The sequence below is a fragment of the Epinephelus fuscoguttatus genome, linkage group LG2 (genome assembly GCF_011397635.1).
Source record: "Epinephelus fuscoguttatus linkage group LG2, E.fuscoguttatus.final_Chr_v1".
In the NCBI taxonomy this organism is placed as follows: domain Eukaryota; kingdom Metazoa; phylum Chordata; class Actinopteri; order Perciformes; family Serranidae; genus Epinephelus; species Epinephelus fuscoguttatus.
The window spans coordinates 499,292-517,050 of record NC_064753.1 but is presented as its reverse complement, the minus strand read 5'-3'; the positions used below and the strand labels follow the sequence as shown (position 1 = coordinate 517,050).

Genomic DNA, 17,759 nt, shown 5'->3' with positions numbered 1-17,759 from the left:
CGTTTTCTGGGTTTTCTTGCATTTGTTCGGTTATTCCTGTGAAGATTAGATTGTCGCACATGCTGCGACACTGGATGTCAAGAACAGTTTCTTTTAGGTTTTTGTTTTCTTTGGAGATGGTGCTGACCTGAGCGGAGAGTGTATTGAATGTGAGTTTTAGTTCCTTGTTTTCTAACTGTAGGATTTCAATTTGTGACTGGCTGAATTCAAGACTCGCCTTGAGCTCTTTTATGTCAGCGTGCAGTATTTCCAAAATTGACAGTTTGTTGTTGATCGATATGAGTACACTGACCTCAATGTTGGTGACTCCGTCATTGGCTTCTGTAGACCAGTTTCACCTCAGTTGCTTCTGTGATGGACTCATGGTGCACAGTCTGTAGAAGTAGTTGTCGACAAAGTTTTCTAGGTCTTCCAGAGTTTGTGGTGGTGTAATCCAGGAAGGTCCAGGGTTGTTTGATTAATATTTCAGAAGAGTTTGGAAAGTAGTATGATAGTTTGTTTGGTTATCCTAGCAACAGGGCACTGCCATGTTTGATCTCACCCGTTGTCTCGCAATACTGGCTTCTCGTGCTCTCATGCTCCCTCTCCCTGCTCTCATCAACCAAAGCCAAAATGTGGACTGTGAAATATCAGGTCTCTATCATCTAAAGCAGTGGTAGTAAACAACAGTCGAAATGAATCATACTCCTCCCAGTCATAATAATACCCACATTCCTCGAGGCAGTGGCCGAGGAGCAGGAGTTGCAGCCATTTTTAACTCTAGTCTGTTAATCAGCTCTAAATCTAAACTAGTTTATAATTCATTTGAAAGCCTTGTTCTTAGCCTTAGCCTGAATTTGTATCTGAATTCCCAGAGTTTTTATCCAGTTTTGTTCTTAAATCAGATAAAGTTATTATTGTTGGTGATTTTAACTTTCATGTTGATGTTGATAATGACTCCCTGGCTATTGGGTGTATCTCATTATTAGACTCCATTGGCTTCAGTCAGGGTGGAAACCCACTCACTGTTTTAACCATACCCTCGATCTAGTTCTGACGTATGGAACTGAAATTGATAACCTAACAGTCTTTCCACAGAATCCCTATCTATCAGATCATCATTTAATAACTTTTGAATTCTTTTTACTCGATTACACGCCAATCAGCAACAGTTACTATACTAGATGTTTATCAGATAGTGCTATTGCAAAACTTAAGGCAAAGATTCCATCGACGTTGAATTTAATACCCTGTCCTTCTGTAACAGAGGTTTCCCGTACCGACTTTAAACTCTCCCAAATTAATAATCTTGTCAATAGCGCTGCAGGCTTGCTGCGAACAACACTCGACTCTGTAGCATCTCTTAAAAAGAAGTTAACAAAGCAAAAAAGTTCGCTCTTTGGTACAACTCTCGAACCCAAAAATTAAAACAAATATCGCAAAAATCTGAAAGTAATTGGCAATTAACCAAACTGATAGAATCTCGCTTAGTCTCAAAACGAATAAGAGGGGCCTCGGCAATGCCAGAGCAAACTATTACTCAGCATTAATAGAAGAAAATAAGAACAAACACAGGTTTCTTTTCAGCACTGTAGCCAGGCTGACTGAGAGTAACAGCTCTATTGAGCCTTGTATACCTTTAGCCCTTAGCAGTAATGATTTTATGAGCTTTTTTAATGACAAAATTCTAACTATTAGAGGAAAAATTCATGACCTCCTGCCCTCAAATGGAACCAATCTGCCTTCAAACACAGCTGTGGGACCTAATATATATTTAGACAGCTTCTCCCCGATTTCTCTTCAACAATTGACTGCAATGATTTCTTCTGATGTCAGGCCCCATTCCAACTATCTCATCTAGCTCAGAACGGTTTAGTCGACTTTACCATCTACATTCCTGGTTAAAAAATGTTTGTTCTGCTGCAGGCAGACTTTATCTCTGACTACTTTTGGATGAATTCAAGCCTGTACAGAGCTGATGGTGTGCATCCAAACAGAAAGGGAACAAGGCTGTTGACCACTAATTTCATCCAACTTATAGCATGTTTATCCTGAAGTGCACCACGGCAAGACTCAGTTCAGACAATTACATTAAATTCTATCAATGTAAGTCCTGCCACGGTGTGCTCTGGCTCTAACTCTAACTCTCAAATACAGTCGCTGAATTCCTCTAATCCTCCTCAGCCTGAATCTGTCAGAGCTGACAACTCCACTCACTCCACAAACTGCTTAAAGAAAAACATCTAAACGTACATCTACATCTAAAACATCAACGTGTCTCTTAAACCCCATCCCAACTAGGCTACTTAAGGAGGTCTTACCTTTAGTTAACACTCACATATAAGACATGATCAATTTATCTTTACTAACAGGCTATGTACCACTAGTCCTTTAAGGTAGCTGTAATTAAACCTCTTCTAGCCCACACTGGATCCAGAGTTGTTTGCCAACTGTAGACCAATATCTAATCTTCCCTTTCTTTCAAAGATCCTTGAGAAAGTAGTCGCAGACCAGCTGTGTGATTTTCTCCATGATAATAATTTATTTGAGGAATTTTTAGTTTTATTAGATCTTACGTGAGCTCTCAGTTTCAGAGTCTGTGAGTTTGTGACGTTAACGACTCTGAAACTGAAAGCTCACGTGACCCCTACGACCCTGCTAGGTTTCCCAGGATTTATAGCCTGCAACTTCGTACCAGTCATTGAGAACTGAAGAAGCTTCTTGGATGAGAGGCAAAACGTCTTCAAGAAACACAAGCGATGGGGTGTCGGTGGCTTAGTGGTAGAGCAGGCGCCCCATGTACAAGGCTGTTGCCGCAGCGGCCCGGATTCGAATCCAGCTCTTTGCTGCATGTCATCCCCCCTCTCTCTCTCCCCCCTCACATGTACCTATCCTGTCCATTAAAGGCATAATGGCCCAAAAAATATCTTTAAAAAAAAAGAAAGAAATGCAAGCAAGTCCAGTTGCCTACGATATAGCACTTACAATGACCATAACCTTAGTATTTTCAGCAGAGACACAGCATGGCTCATTCTGTACATGTGTTTAATTTGGTCATGTTAGTTGACACTTTCAAGATTAATTTTGTAAAAAGTAAAAGTATATATGAATATTTATTCAAATTATTTAAATGATTAATTAAATTATTGAATGAATATTAAATATGACTTAAAGTTATTGAGAAACTTTTTTCACAAAAATATTTATACAGGAAAAAGAAAAGCACTTAAATCCCATATGAAGAGGTATGGGTGTGTGTCATATGAGATCAATTTAGTATAATTTTTTAAGTCTCGACGCCAGTGGAGAGGCATAATATTTTCAGATTGTATATCCGTCTGTCCATCCCATTCTTGTGGAAGCAATATCTGAAGAACATCTTGTGGGAAATAACTCTCAAATGTTGTGGGCTGTCATGCTGTTCCACACAGAGGGAAAAACAACAAGCACAAGCTGCTAAATCTGAATTTAAAGTGCATTTTGAATAGAGTGTGTGTCTGATGAATCTCAGATTAGACAGAGAATCCACAGTCATTGTCTGCACAGTAGCCTTTATTACTGTAAAGCAAAAACAAAATATAGCAGTTTTTCATATTGTTGCAGTAGGTGTATGATGGATGTTATATTGTAAAAGCTTGGAACGTTGGAGGCAGATTGCCTGCCGTCTGAATCACTGTCGACTCATGCAATTTAAAATATACTTTTGCTTTTAATAGTGTGATATACAGACACATTTCACTCTGAGTGTACCCATACACTTTCACACACTGCTTTTTACAATCATGTGTGATTACTTTTGAATTAAACTGGGCATATTCACAGCGATAAATTGGATCTCTGTGTATTTCTCTCAAGATGGTGCCCCCAGTGCAGACGCCTGTTACAGCAGCTCTTGCTCACGCCTGAGCTTTTTTCAATTTCTTTTTCATTTAACTTTCTTATTTGGAGTTTTTTTCAGTTAGCTAGCTAGCACTTATGTTTTGTTTTGGTATGGAGACGAAGACCGCTCTCTTTATAGTGGTCTTTGTCCTATTTTTCCACGGACATGACCATGTGTGGAGACCCGGCAACCAGTTTACACCCGGGACCAGCTGCTAGTGCTGCGTCACACCGCAGTGCGGCCCGAGGAGAGGCACGATATTTGCTTGTGAGCTGCGGAGAATGGAGACGAGGGTGTCACCAACAAGATGGAAGAGCTGCCGGTGCTGACTACATGAACTTCTGTGTGGAAAGCACCGTACCCACCAGGACTGTACGCTGCTTCTCCAACACCAAACTCTGGATTACTCCAGATATAAAAGCTCTCCTGAAGGAGAAGCAGAGAGTTTTTAACTCTAGAACCAAGGAGGAGCTGAAGGCCGTGCAGAAGGAGCTACGGAGAAACATCAGGCGGGGAAAGGAAGGATTTAAAAAGAAGATGGAGGAACAGCTGCAGTAGAGCGATGTCAGCGGAGTCTGGAGAGGTCTGAAAACCATCTCAGGACACAAACAACCAGACTCCCAGGCCAGAGGCGACCAGAAGTGGGTGAATGATCTGACTCTGTTCGTCAATAGATTTGATCAGTCTGCCCCTCCCCTGGCCCAGACATCATGGCTGCAACCCCCCACCTACACTCCTGGCACACTGCTTCAACACCTCCCCCACCCCCACTCCCCCGGACATCTCACCAGTGAAGTGACAAAAATCGGTGCCTGGAATTGGGCCAGACGGCACCCGACCCTGTCCTTCGTGTTTCTTCCAAATCGTCTTCAGTTATCTATTCAGTGCCTTAGGTTCAGCTGGCAGGTACTTAGAAAAACACTGGAGATAGGCAGGATCTGGTGCAATTGAGTTTATTGCGTTTACAGGCAATAACACAGACAAACTCACGAGTCAGCCTCCGGAGGATGACTGCAAAATTGCTTTCAGCACTCTGGCTTATATGCTGGTGGAGGTCGAAGAGATCTCCACCCATTTCTATAGTCCTTCTCCTTTCAACCCGTTTCTACTGGTGGCAGACTTTCCACTCTTGTTCCGGCTCAACTGTAATCTGCCACCAGTATCTCCGGAGCTGTTCTCACTCTATTTTTTAAAAACATGTGATCCTGAGAGACTCTCATGCTACAGTCCCTCATGCTTCCGTGCGATATGACCCATTACACATATACTAGGTAATACAATCATTTGAGTGTGTGTGTGCCTTCCCGTGTAATATAAACCCTTTGGTGCAGCAGGCAATACAATCAAGTGAGTGTGCTCTCTTCGTTATACAGTACATGGTATCTTGCATAAGCTTACATAAGTGCCATTGTAAGTCTACAACATCATGAGAATGCATTATATCCCTACACAATATATGGTGCGTTTAAGGAAGTTCACTGTAAGTTCACAACAGCATTTAAGGAAGTCTGCTACAAGTTCACAATAGTTTTGAGGAAGTTCAATGTAAGTTCGCACCTGAGGTGTCACTAAGAGTTCACGCCGTTACATTGCATATCACACCTAAATGCAGTATTAGTTTTATAATAGTCTACACACAAACATGGTTATACAACTGTTTGTTTTTTTTATGCTATATAGGCCGGATAAAATACATTTTTACACTACACCAGCCCCCACCCTCCACTTCCCAGCACACAGCCCCCCTGCTCCAGCTTGTCCTTCACTACCTATCAGGTGAGAGATCAGCTGAGGAGGATAAAGACAAGGAAGGCTGCGGGTCCAGACGGCATCAGCTCCAGGCTCCTGAAGACCAACTGTGCGGGATAGCTGAAACCATCTTCAGCCTGAGTCTGAGGCTGGGGAGAGTACCACAGCTGTGGAAGACATCCTGCGTGGTACCTGTGCCAAAGACTCTGCACCCCAAGGACCTCAGCAGCTTCAGACCGGTGGCATTAACATCACACCTCATGAAGACTCTGGAGCGGCTGGTCCTGTCTTGTCTCCGCCCCGCAGTAGGCCCTTCAATGGACCCGCTGCAGTTTGCCTACCAGCCTGGCATTGTGGTGGATGACGCCTTCATCTTCCTCCTGCATAGAGCTCTTTCCCACCTGGAGAAGCCTGGAAGCTCTGTGGGAATCATGTTCTTTGACTTCTCCAGCCCTTTCAACACCATACAGCCTGCACTTCTGAGGGACAAACTGGAGCACATAGGTGTGGCTAATCACCTCACATCCTGGATCCTGGACTACCTCACAAACCGGCCGCAGTATGTCAGGACCCAGGATTGTGTAACGGACTTGGTTGTCTGCAGTACGGGGGCCCAACAGGGGATGGTGCTGGCGCCGTTCCTCTTCACCCTCTACACTGCAGACTTTTCATACCACACCCCCACCTGTCATCTGCAGAAGTTCTCTGACGACTCTGCCATCGTCTGCCTCATCACAGATGGGGACGACAGGGAGTACAGAGAACTGAACCAGGACTTTGTGGACTGGTGCCTGAGGAACCAACTTCAGATCAATGTGGGGAAAACCAAAGAGCTGATGGTGGATTTCCGCAGGCGCAGACTCCTCCCCCCAACACCGGTGAACATCCAGGGAAAGGACATTGAGATGGTGATATCTTATAAGTACCTGGGTGTTCATCTTAACAATAAACTGGACTGGACTAACCACATAACAGCACTGTACAGGAAAGGCCAAAGCAGACTCTACCTGCTGAGGCGGCTCAGGTCTTTTGAAGTGCAGGGGGCACTCCTGAAGATCTTCTCTGACACTGTGGCATCAGCCATTTTTACACAGTGGTCTGCTGGGGCAGCAGCGTCTCGGCTGCAGATAGGAAGAGACTGGACAAGCTGATCAAGAAGGCCAGCTCTGTCCTGGGATGCTCTCTGGACTCTGTGCAGGTGGTGGGAGAAAGGAGGATGACCGCCAAGCTGTCATCTCTGAGGACTAATGACTCCCATCCTCTGCAGGAGGAGATAAAAGCTCTGGAGAGCTCCTTCAGCAATAGACTGATTCACCCAAAGTGTGTGAAGGAACGCTATCGCAGGTCCTTCCTGCCTGCTGCTGTCAGACTACATAACCAGCACTGCTCACAATAAACTGCACCATGGACACTTTATGGACACTATGGGCACCTTATAAACACCACAGCTGTTTGCTGTTTTTTTGCACATACAATTACTTGCAGTAGATGTGCTCGCTTTAATCCACTGCTCATTATTACCCACTTCTCGTTATTATTATTATTATTATTATTATTATTAGTTATCGCCGTTTATTGTATTTTTGTACTTTATTTTGCATGCCAAGTTTTTAAGTTTTAAGTTTTTTAAGTTTAAATTTTGAAATTTTTAATTTGACTCTTTCTCCTTGACTGCTGTGCACTGGAATTTATCAATTGTGGGATCAATAAAGGTGTATCTTATCTTATTTTATCTTATCTTATCTGACGTTCTGACATTCCTCCTTTTTACAGAAGTGCCAGCTGATGGCCATGCTGCAGAGAGGCACCTCATTAAAAAAGCCCTCCAACTAAAACTAATGAACTGCACTAATGTGATATTTAAATCAGTGTCAAAGGAAGCATGTAGGAAATCGCATTTTAGCATTTTAATTAATTGGGCTTAAGTGTCCATTGGTAGTAGAATCTATGTGTCAAATCAGTGCAGTGTGTACAAAATAATTAAATGAAAGTAGCCCTGACCTGTTTGCACTGTCGCACTCATACCTGCTCAAAAACATTCTTTTGTTGGTCTTGTTGGATACCAGTGCTTACACACACATGATAGCCTTTCTCTCATTTGATTTTTTTTTTTTTTTTTGTGTGTGTAGGCCTGGTCCTGGGGGGCGAAACTGTCAGAAGGCCAGTGTGGGACACAAGGCCTGTGACAATCCACCCTGTCCCAAAGGGGCACCCAGCTTCAGAGACCTGCAGTGTCTGTCATATGACCGACATTCCAGCAAGAAGAAGGGTAGCATGCTGACTGCCATTATTAATGATGGTGAGAGAGAACAGCTTTTGTGTTCCATATTAATTTTTGTTTTTATTTTATGGGATCCCAGCCAGGAGATACCCTGGCAAAAGTTGTTTGGTTACACACTGGAAAAAGTCAGCTAATGCATAGGATCTATGCCTTAAATGTGAACAAACTGTTCACATAATGAAAACAACTTTGTTTTTCAAAAAATTATGAAATGTATGGGGGCGGCGTGGGAGCCCTTCTGTGTGGAGTTTGCATGTTCTCCCCGTGTCAGCGTGGGTTCTCTCCGGGCACTCCAGCTTCCTCCCACAGTCCAAAGACATGCAGATTGGGGACTAGGTTAATTGATAACTCTAAATTGTCCGTAGGTGTGAATGTGAGTGTGAATGGTTGTCTGTCTCTAAGTGTCAGCCCTGCGATAGTCTGGCGACCTGTCCAGGGTGTACCCCACCTCTCGCCCGATGTAGCTGGGATAGGCTCCAGCCCCCCTGCGACCCTCAAGAGGATGAAGCGGTTAGAAGATGGATGAATGAATGAAATGTATGAAGAACAAAGAAAAGAGGTATTGCTTTATCCATGAACAAAACGTAATAATAAGATGAAAGTACAATATGTGTGTGTGTGTCTGTGTGTGTGTGTGTGTGTGTATGAGCAGAGAAGCCTTGTGTGTTGTTCTGCAGCCCAGTAGGTCGAGATGTCCCAGTCCTGATGGCAGACAGAGTGATGGATGGGACGCCCTGTGGACCATACGAGGCTGACCTCTGTGTTAATGGAAAGTGTCAGGTACCCATGCATATTCACACACACACACACACATGCACGCGTGCGCGCACACACACACACACACACACACACACACACACACACACACACCTTCAAACCTTCAAAATGATGATGTACTGATTTTCCCATCATTTAAAAAACAGTAAAAATGTTTACTGAGGACATCATTTTCAGAACTTATGCATAATTTGCATTGTTCACACAAATTCTAATGTGACTACTGGGTACCCCTTTTTCTAGCAAATAACATAGTTTTGTATGACGTAAATTATCCAACATACTGCATCTGCAAGACATGAGTCAGTAACAAACAGAAAAAGATTCAGTAGTGCATTTGATACAATTCAAATTTTGGAAACCTCATATGTTCATAGATTTTGAGTACCTCTTGGCCTCCGACCTTTTCATCCACCTTTTAAGCCATGATTTAGTGAATCACCAAAACACACAATGTCATCAATGATATGAGACATAGAACCTGGTAGTATTGTGTCTGGCATTTTAATAACATAAGTAATGTTTGGTTAAGTCTGGTCAGGTTATGTTTTTAGTTTATCATTAAGTAAGCAAGCCATGGGATTAAAAACATGGAGTGAAACCAGATAATGCTGAATTTAACCTGTACTGTGACAGCACCTACATTCATGCAAAATGCCTGACATTATATTTTCAGTGATTAGGAAACACTGTGCCAGTGATTTGGGGTACTAGACATGATTCCCTAAAGGGTTGATATTGTTACAAACTTCACAATTTTACATTTTAAAGTAAGCAACATAAATACTATCCATGCCACAATCGCATTACTTATATGTAACCTATTCCAAAACCTCTATAGCTATTTTTTAAGGTGTAAACAGGGTAAATACATAAACATTTAAACAAGATGCATTGTTCTGATTTTTCTTATTGTGGTATTGTCTGAACAAATTGTCTGGAGTAATTTGAGTGCTACAGTACTGCCTAAAATGCTGGATCGGATATTATGTAAGTTAGGACTGGGTTAATCTCAAGTTAGTTTTAAAGAAGCAACAGATAGGATTCGGGTTTTTTTTAGCTTGGTGCCACCTAGCATCAGTGGTGTTGTGTCGCACTGTCGCAACGACCAAATTGACCGTGGGGATCAGAGATAATCGATAATATGACTCTATTAGACTCTAAATTAAATAAAATGTAGGCTGTAAAGCCACCGGCTCTGTATATGTAGAATGAAAAGGTGTGTGGACACTTTACTAAATAAATGAGTAAAGAGACCGAGCAACAATTATCAGATTTATCTAAAGAAAAACAAATAGTAATGCAAATAATTATACCAGAATGCACAGTACCAGTACAAACAACTCACAGTAAATTATACCAATATGTACAGTATCAGTACAAACAACAGTAGACACAGTGGAATTATACCAATATGCACATGTAAACAGTCCCAATTCTAGAATAAACGGTAACGTATGGAAACGATGCAGCCTGTTGGAGCTCAAATTGAGTGGTTAAACAAAGTTCAGTGTTCACTTAGCCGGGTGTAACTTAGCTGGGCGATGTCCGTCGATAGCTGCCTCCGTGAGAAGAGAACAGAAGGAAGGGAGGGGGGTATCACTGTCTGAGGGCTGCCGTAGAATGGCAATGAGGATGTCAGCCGACCAACGCTTGCTACCCTGTCCCTGGTTGCAGCGATTTGCGATGCTGGCCAGCTAGGAATTAACTAGCAACCATTACAGTACAGTCCCCTCTCGTCTAGCTAACATTTAGCCATGTTACTTACTGATCCATTAGAAAGAGAGAGAGACAGAGTGGGGGCGCACACACGCAAACAGAGAGAGATGCCAATGACAGAAAAACAGCCCCAAATGTGACGGAGACAACAGTTGGGAGCAGAAGCGCTTGTCGACCGGCGTGGAGAAATGCAGCACTTCGCAGCACTTCATTGGCAGTGTGTCCCTGGCATTAGACAGAGGAGCTCATTTTCTTTTTTCCCTTGTCTCCAAACTTTGTCCATCTGCCATTGTGCTTGTGACTCAACTATCTCATGCCCAACTCCTCATAAGGACCCACTCCAGTCACTGATTGGCTGACCGACCAATTTTGCAATACATGACAGTCTGTAAGAATCAACAGCACCACATCCTCATCCATCATCCTTAACACCAGCTCCTTCCAAGGCTGCGTCCTCAGCCCCCTGCACTACACACTCCTGACACACAGCTGCAAGGCACACTATCAAAACAACCTCATTGTGAAATTTGCAGACAACACCGTGGTGGTGGGGCTCATCACCAAGGGCAACAAGGCAGCTTATAGGCAGGAGGTGGATGAACTGGGAAGGTGGTGTAGGGAGAACAACCTTGTCCTTAACATCAATAGAACCAAAGAGATGGTGGTGGATTTCCGGAAGACTGGCAAAACCCACTCTCCTCTGCACATTGGTACTACACCTGTGGAGATGGTCACCAGCTACAAATACCTCAGGGTACACCTGACCAATGCTTTCACCTGGCGAAACAACACCATGACCGTCATTAAAAAGGCTCGTCGACGCCTGTACTTCTTAAGGAAACTGAAGAGAGCAGGGCTGAACTCCAACGTCCTCAGCTCATTCTACAGGTGTGGTCGAGAGCACCCTGACTTACTGCCTCACTGTGTGGTACTGCAGCTGCGCAGTGGCAGAAAAGGAGGCGCTGCAGCGGGTGGTGAAGTCTGCACAACAGTCCATCGGATGCAGCTTCCCACCCATCTCAGACATCTACACCAGCAGATGCATGGACAGGGCAGTCTGCATCATAAGAGACTCCACCCACCCTGCACATGGGCTGTTTGACGCCCTGCCCTCTGGAAAAAGACTCTGCAGCATCCAGGCAAAGACCACCCAACTAAATAACAGTTTTATCCCAATGCTGTCAGACTGTTGAACTGGTCCACACAGCCATGTCATTAACAACCTGCTAGAATTGCACTTCCTAACTGCTGCACTCTGTTTTGAAATGCTGCTACTGCTCCACTGCTGCTATCGTATTGTACTGTAGATAGTTAGTTGTATTTTAGTTGTTTTTCTAGATGTGATTTTAGTAGTGATTTTAATCAGCAGTGGTTTTAATTAGTATTTATTGAGTTTTATTTATTATTACACCGAGACCTGAGTCTTGTGTTTCGTTTGTTCATGTCTCATGAGCAGAATGACAATAAAGTATTTCTGATTCTCATTTTGATCATGGACAGAAGAAGCTTAGTGGGGACATTTCATATACCATGTTGTCATCCTTTATGGTACCGTGTGTCTCCAGGTTATCAGATACCTAAGACAAAGTTGTCATCAAACAGTAACATAAAGGTGCACTGTTGAGACGTAGTGAATGTCCCAGATTACCGTGATAATTTGTTCATAGGAAAATATCTATATAAGTTCAGATCTGTCCTAAATATCTTAATTATGCTGAAGCACTAATTGAAAATACAATTTAATCAATGTTATTAGTTTCTCATATAGGTACCTTCAACTCCTACAGTATGTTATTCTGAGACAATATTAAAATCTACACATTTAAACACTGTTCATTTGTGATACATAGTGCCATTCGCCATGGACAGTCTTCTCCTCTGTACCTATATGTAATTTCTTCGCCTTCCTTTATGTCTTTTAGAGAAAAAAGTGCGGCCTTCCTTCCACATCAACTTTTTTCATCCTAAAGTTTGAATGTATGTGTTCAATATTCACTAGACGGCCAAATGAACCATCTTCTTTGGAGGCATCAATACTTCAAAAGGACAAAAACAAGAGAAAAATAAAATAAAAACAATTTTCCACAAAAATAAAGTCTCCCCTAGGTCATATACAAGAAATTGTTTTAAGTTTGATATATTTCAACATTTGATTTAACTTATTTCATTCACATTATTAAATGGCTGTGATTGATTGTGCAAGCTTGTATGTCAAATACAAAAGTACAGTATATTAAAAGAATATGCTGCAGATAGGGTGTTACTTAAAATCGTACCACCATGTTTTCCCTCTCCACTTTAACCATTCCAGATAAAGAGTGACAGCAGCATTGTGTTTGACTCAATGGCAGCATAATTGAGATGAGTTCCCAACTAGTGGTATGGTAATTTAGTTTTGCAGTGTTATCCATCCTTCTTTAGTTTAGAATAATTATTTTTGATGGGCACCAATACCATGTACTAAAAGCCCTGGGGCTAAATTGTCTAAGACTAAGATGATACGTTTCTAAGTTAAAGATTATTTCATCTGTACTTTTTATTGTTTTCTTGTAATTAATTATCACTCTGCAGCTTTGTCCCTGCTCTCTGAGAAGGGGCTGAGCACCTCCATATAAACTTCACATACATCGTCTTTCTTATTGGTAATCATCAAAGGCAGACTCCATGTAGAGAGACATGTCTGGCAACAGAAACATCACAGCTGTGCTGGTGTCTTTCTGGATACACAACTTAGCCATGCAGCTGCTGCTGAGGTGCATACAGGCAGAGCATCACCTGAGCAGAGAAGTGGACAGGTTAGTAATAGGATGGCCGTTACTGACCAATGTCTGCAGCTCTTATTCTCTCTTTTTGTTTTTTTACTAAAGCCTTTTAATGTATTTTATCATGTTGTCTGTTTTTAACTCTTAGCATAGCATATCTTCACTGCCTTCTGTAGCACTTTGAGATTTGTTTTTATGTAAAGTGCATTACAAATAAAATGTTTTATTATTATTGTTATTATTATTATTAAACTTTACCCAGAACTGTGATGTAAGGAATATCATTTATTTTACTGACAATTTGATTTTTTATCACTGATCTATGAGTGTTTATATAATGATGTTGCTGAAGTAAGCTTTACTGTTGTTGCTCTACAAACAACAAAAAGTTCTATTTGAAATAAAAAGTAAATACATTCTAATCTGGTTCTAAATGTATTCTTTTAAAATGATAAATAATTAAATTGGGTATAAAAATGATAAGGAGTATCACTACTGAAAAGAAACATTTTTATGTCCATCTAGACATAAGACATCATCTTACATCTTACTCCACTGATGTACTTAACCTCCAGTTTCCTTTTTTTTCAATCTTTAAACCAACATAGTGACAGGCATCTTTAAGAGGACTGATATTTGGTGGCATTTTAAACTGTTGAGAAATTAATACAGTGACTTAGTGATGGCTTGAGTTCTTGTAAAAATACATGTGCTGTATTTTACACTGTGCTACGCCATCTCAATTTCTGTTTCTGCTAAACTTAGATATAAAATGTATAAAATGTGTCAATTTGTGAAATAAATCAGGACACACTTAAAATGGGGATGGTTGTAGAATGAACCCTGTCCACTATAAACTGTAAACACTGGATTGCAGTTTTCTCAAGTTTAAATCTCTGTACCGTTCAATTAACATATAACTCACTTTTTCATTTGTTCTATGATATATCATTTTAATAAACCATTCGGAATCTCATTTTCACTGGCATGAATAAGTGACATGTCCAGTATGAATTTAATCAGTATTACAGGCAAAAGCGCAATAGTGTTTATTAACTGCAACCAACCACCATAAGGCTCTTTCAAGATGAACTGTGTTTCATCTGGAAAGAAGATGAGAACAGGTGGCAGCAGCAGGGAACATAGGCAGAAAACTGGGGTAGTGTGAGACAGTTTTCCACCTGGCTTCAGTCTGTACAGGAAGTCACAGAAACACACATCCTTTTAGATTTATGGTACCTATGTATTAGTCAAAGTCAAAAAGTCAAAGTCAGCTTTATTGTCAATTTCTCCACATGTACCAGACCATAGGCGTTTCTAGCCCATTCTGGGGGGTGCTGAAGCACCCCTAAATTGAATCCCAGCACCCCTAACATTTGAGAGATTTTTATTTTTTATCTTTTTTTACAGTATGTCCCTTTTTAACAAGCTAGAAAAGTGTCAAAACCATACAGTACTTGGTTGAAACGTATTATTTTAACAACAAAAATACAGCACATTACTATCATGACCAGTACTCCGGAAACATACATACTGTTTATGTGTGCTGTATCAAAATGAGTTGTCTTCCCCCAGAAATTAGGGTTACGATATGTTTGTTTAAGATTCCAATCCATTCCTCTTTTGCATTAGCATTTAAGTAACCTTCATCAGATTTGATGGTTTAGTCACAGACTTTCCCAAAAAGTGTTGTGCTTTTCTTTCACAAATGTGGGAATGAAATTGAGTTAAAATGTACAAAACAGTAAAATTTATCTTGCCTGGCCGGGCAGCTCTCTGGGTGCTCAGCACCCCTAAACCTCTGATCCTAGAATCGCCCCTGTACCAGACATACAGAGGAATCAAGAAGACGTTTCTCACTGTCCCATGGTGACAGAATAAAATGCACAAGCACAACAGATAAAGACAAGACATTTCCTAACACTGAAGTAAACAATAAAGTGCACAACAGATAAAGACATTTACTAATACTAAAAGTAAAAACAATAAAATAAAATATAAAATCTATGAAATCTAAAATCTAAATATATATAATAGTATACTGTGTGGAAATGGTATGTGGAAAAAATAGCAGCAGAAGTTTCTGTATATGTTAAGTAGTGTCAGTAATAGCAGTATGATATATTGTACTGTAATAGTGCAAAAAGACAGTCAATCTGAAGGTCAGGGTTCAGAGTCCAGAGTGTTTTTGGGGGGAGGAGCAGAGAGGAGGGAGTGGGAGAGCAGGGAGAGAGTTCAGCATCCTGACAGCCTGGTGTATGAAGTTGTTTGTAAGTCTGGTGGAGGGGGCACAGAAGCTCCGATACCTTCTCCCTGAGGGCAGGAGGCTGAACAGACTGTGTGCACGGTGGCTGGCATTGCGCACAATCATGGTTGCTTTGCGGGTGAGGCGGGTGTTGTATATGTCTTGCAGGGAGGGGAGTGGAGCACCGATGATCTTTCCAGCTGTGTTCACTATGTGCTGCAGGGTTTTCCTGTTGTAGTCAGTGCAGCTCCCGCCCCACACAGCGATACAGCTGGTCAGGGTGCTCTCAATGGTGCCTCGGTAGAATGTGCACATGATGGGTGGGGGAGCTCTTGCTCGCTTGAGTTTGCGGAGGAAGTAGAGGTGCTGCTGTGCTTTCTTTGCCAGTGATGCAGTGTTGGTGGTCCAGGAGAAGTCCTCACTGATGTGCACCCCCAGGAATTTGGAGCTGCTCACTCTCTGCACAGCAGCACCATTGATGGTCAGTGGAGGGTGTTGGGTGTGGCCTCTCTGGAAGTCAGCAACAATCTCCTTGGTCTTGCTGACGTTCAGCAGGAGGTTGTTGTCTCTGCACCACATGGTTAGAAGGTTGACTTCCTTCCTGTAGTGGGTCTCGTTGTCCTTGGTGATGAGACTCACCAGAGTTGTGTCATCCGCAAACTTCACCATGTGATTGGTGCTGTAGGTTGGTGTGCAGTCATGAGTCAACAGGATGAAGAGCAGGGGACTGAGCACACAGCCTTGGGGAGCCCCTGTGCTGAGTGTGATGCTGCTCGAGGTGTTGTTGCCAACTCATACTGCTTGTGGCCTCTCACTGAGGAAGTCCAGCAGCCAGTTGCAAAGGGAGGTGTTGAGCCCCAGCTGGTCAAGTTTACAGATGAGTTGTTGTGGGATTATGGTGTTGAAGGATGAACTGAAGTCTATGAACAGCATTCTCACATATGAGTCTTTTGTGTCCAGGTGGATGAGGGCTGGGTGGAGAGCATAGCAGATTGCATCCTCTGTGGACTGTTTGGCCCGGTATGCAAACTGGAAGGGGTCCAGGGTAAGGGGGAGGATGGATTTGATGTGTGACATGACTAGCTGTTCAAAGCACTTCATGATGATGGGGGTCAGTGCCACGGGGCGGTAGTCACTGAAGCAGGATGGAGCAGGTTTCTTTGGCACAGGTATGATGATGGTGGACTTGAAACATGATGGAACAGCAGCCTGTCTCAGAGAAGTGTTAAAGATGTCCTTAAGCTCCTCTGCGCAGTCCTTCAGCACACGACCAGGGATGTTGTCTGGACCTGTTGCCTTGCGGGTGTTGATAGTGGAGAGTGTCCTCTTCATGCTGGCAGCAGACAGACACAGAGCCTGATCTTGGGGGGGCGGTGGAGTCTTCTGTGGATGTGTGTTGTTTTGTATGCAGTCTACAATTCTTATTAATCTTGAGGCAATTAAAATGCTACATAGAGGATTTGTGATCATGTACCAAATACTTCAAACCAGTCCATTGTTAATATAGAAAACACCACTGATAGATTCTATGTGTCCAGTTTATAGTATGAATGTAGGCTGTTTTGGTCTCTGAAACTAACAAATATCACCATTGGCCACACAGCACATGCTCTGTTAGATTACTTAGATTAGTTTATTTGTCCTATTAGGAAAATTTTCTTCACGCTTCCATACATCTTGAGTGCCAACCTGGCATAAACACATACCCCACAGATACAATATATATTTGCCACACACACATGGATTCTGAAACACATACAGTATAACACAGACACATTTACACATTTACACATCGCTGCTGTTTTAGAGTTTTGTGTAGTTCTGTGATGGCCTTGGGGAAGAAGCTGTTGTTGAATCTGATTTTTTTTCCAGGGGAGTGTCCTGTACCGGTGTCCAGAAGGAAGCAGTGTGGAATGTGGGTTGAGGGGGTGACTGGGGTCCTGTGCAATGGTCTGAGCTCTGCATGCAGTGGCTATGCTGTTAAGGTCTGAGAGATTGGGAGGGGGGAGGCCGATGATCTTGGCAGCTTTGTGTGTGATCTGTGTGAGTCTGTTCTTGTTGGGGGCTGACAGCATGTAGAAGAAGCAGGGTGAGCAGTAGAGGAGGATGGGCTGGATAATGCTTTTGTAGAGTAGCAGCAGGAGGTGGGGGGCAACTGAGAGTGATCTGAGTTTTCGGATGGCGGAGTCTCTGTTGGCAGCGTTTATGGATGTCAGCGGTGTGTTGTTCAAAGCTCAGTTTATTGTCCAGGGTGATACCAAGATATCTGTGACTCTCCACCATCTCGACTGCTTCACCATTGATGCTGACAGGGTTGTGTGTGGGCTTGGAAGTTGACCATTTGAGGGAGTTGAATACCAGTTCTTA

The 17,759-nt window shown here is 42.4% G+C and overlaps 1 protein-coding gene across 1 annotated transcript in view; it reads left to right on the top strand.

Annotated features, from left to right (window-relative positions):
- adamts17 (ADAM metallopeptidase with thrombospondin type 1 motif, 17) overlaps positions 1 to 17,759 on the top strand; it is a 499,826-nt gene that overhangs the window by 301,639 nt on the left and 180,428 nt on the right. The window contains exons 13-14 of the mRNA XM_049602805.1: positions 7,738 to 7,907; positions 8,542 to 8,669. Coding sequence (XP_049458762.1) covers positions 7,738 to 7,907; positions 8,542 to 8,669 — 298 coding nt within the window. The remainder of the gene's footprint in view (positions 1 to 7,737; positions 7,908 to 8,541; positions 8,670 to 17,759) is intronic.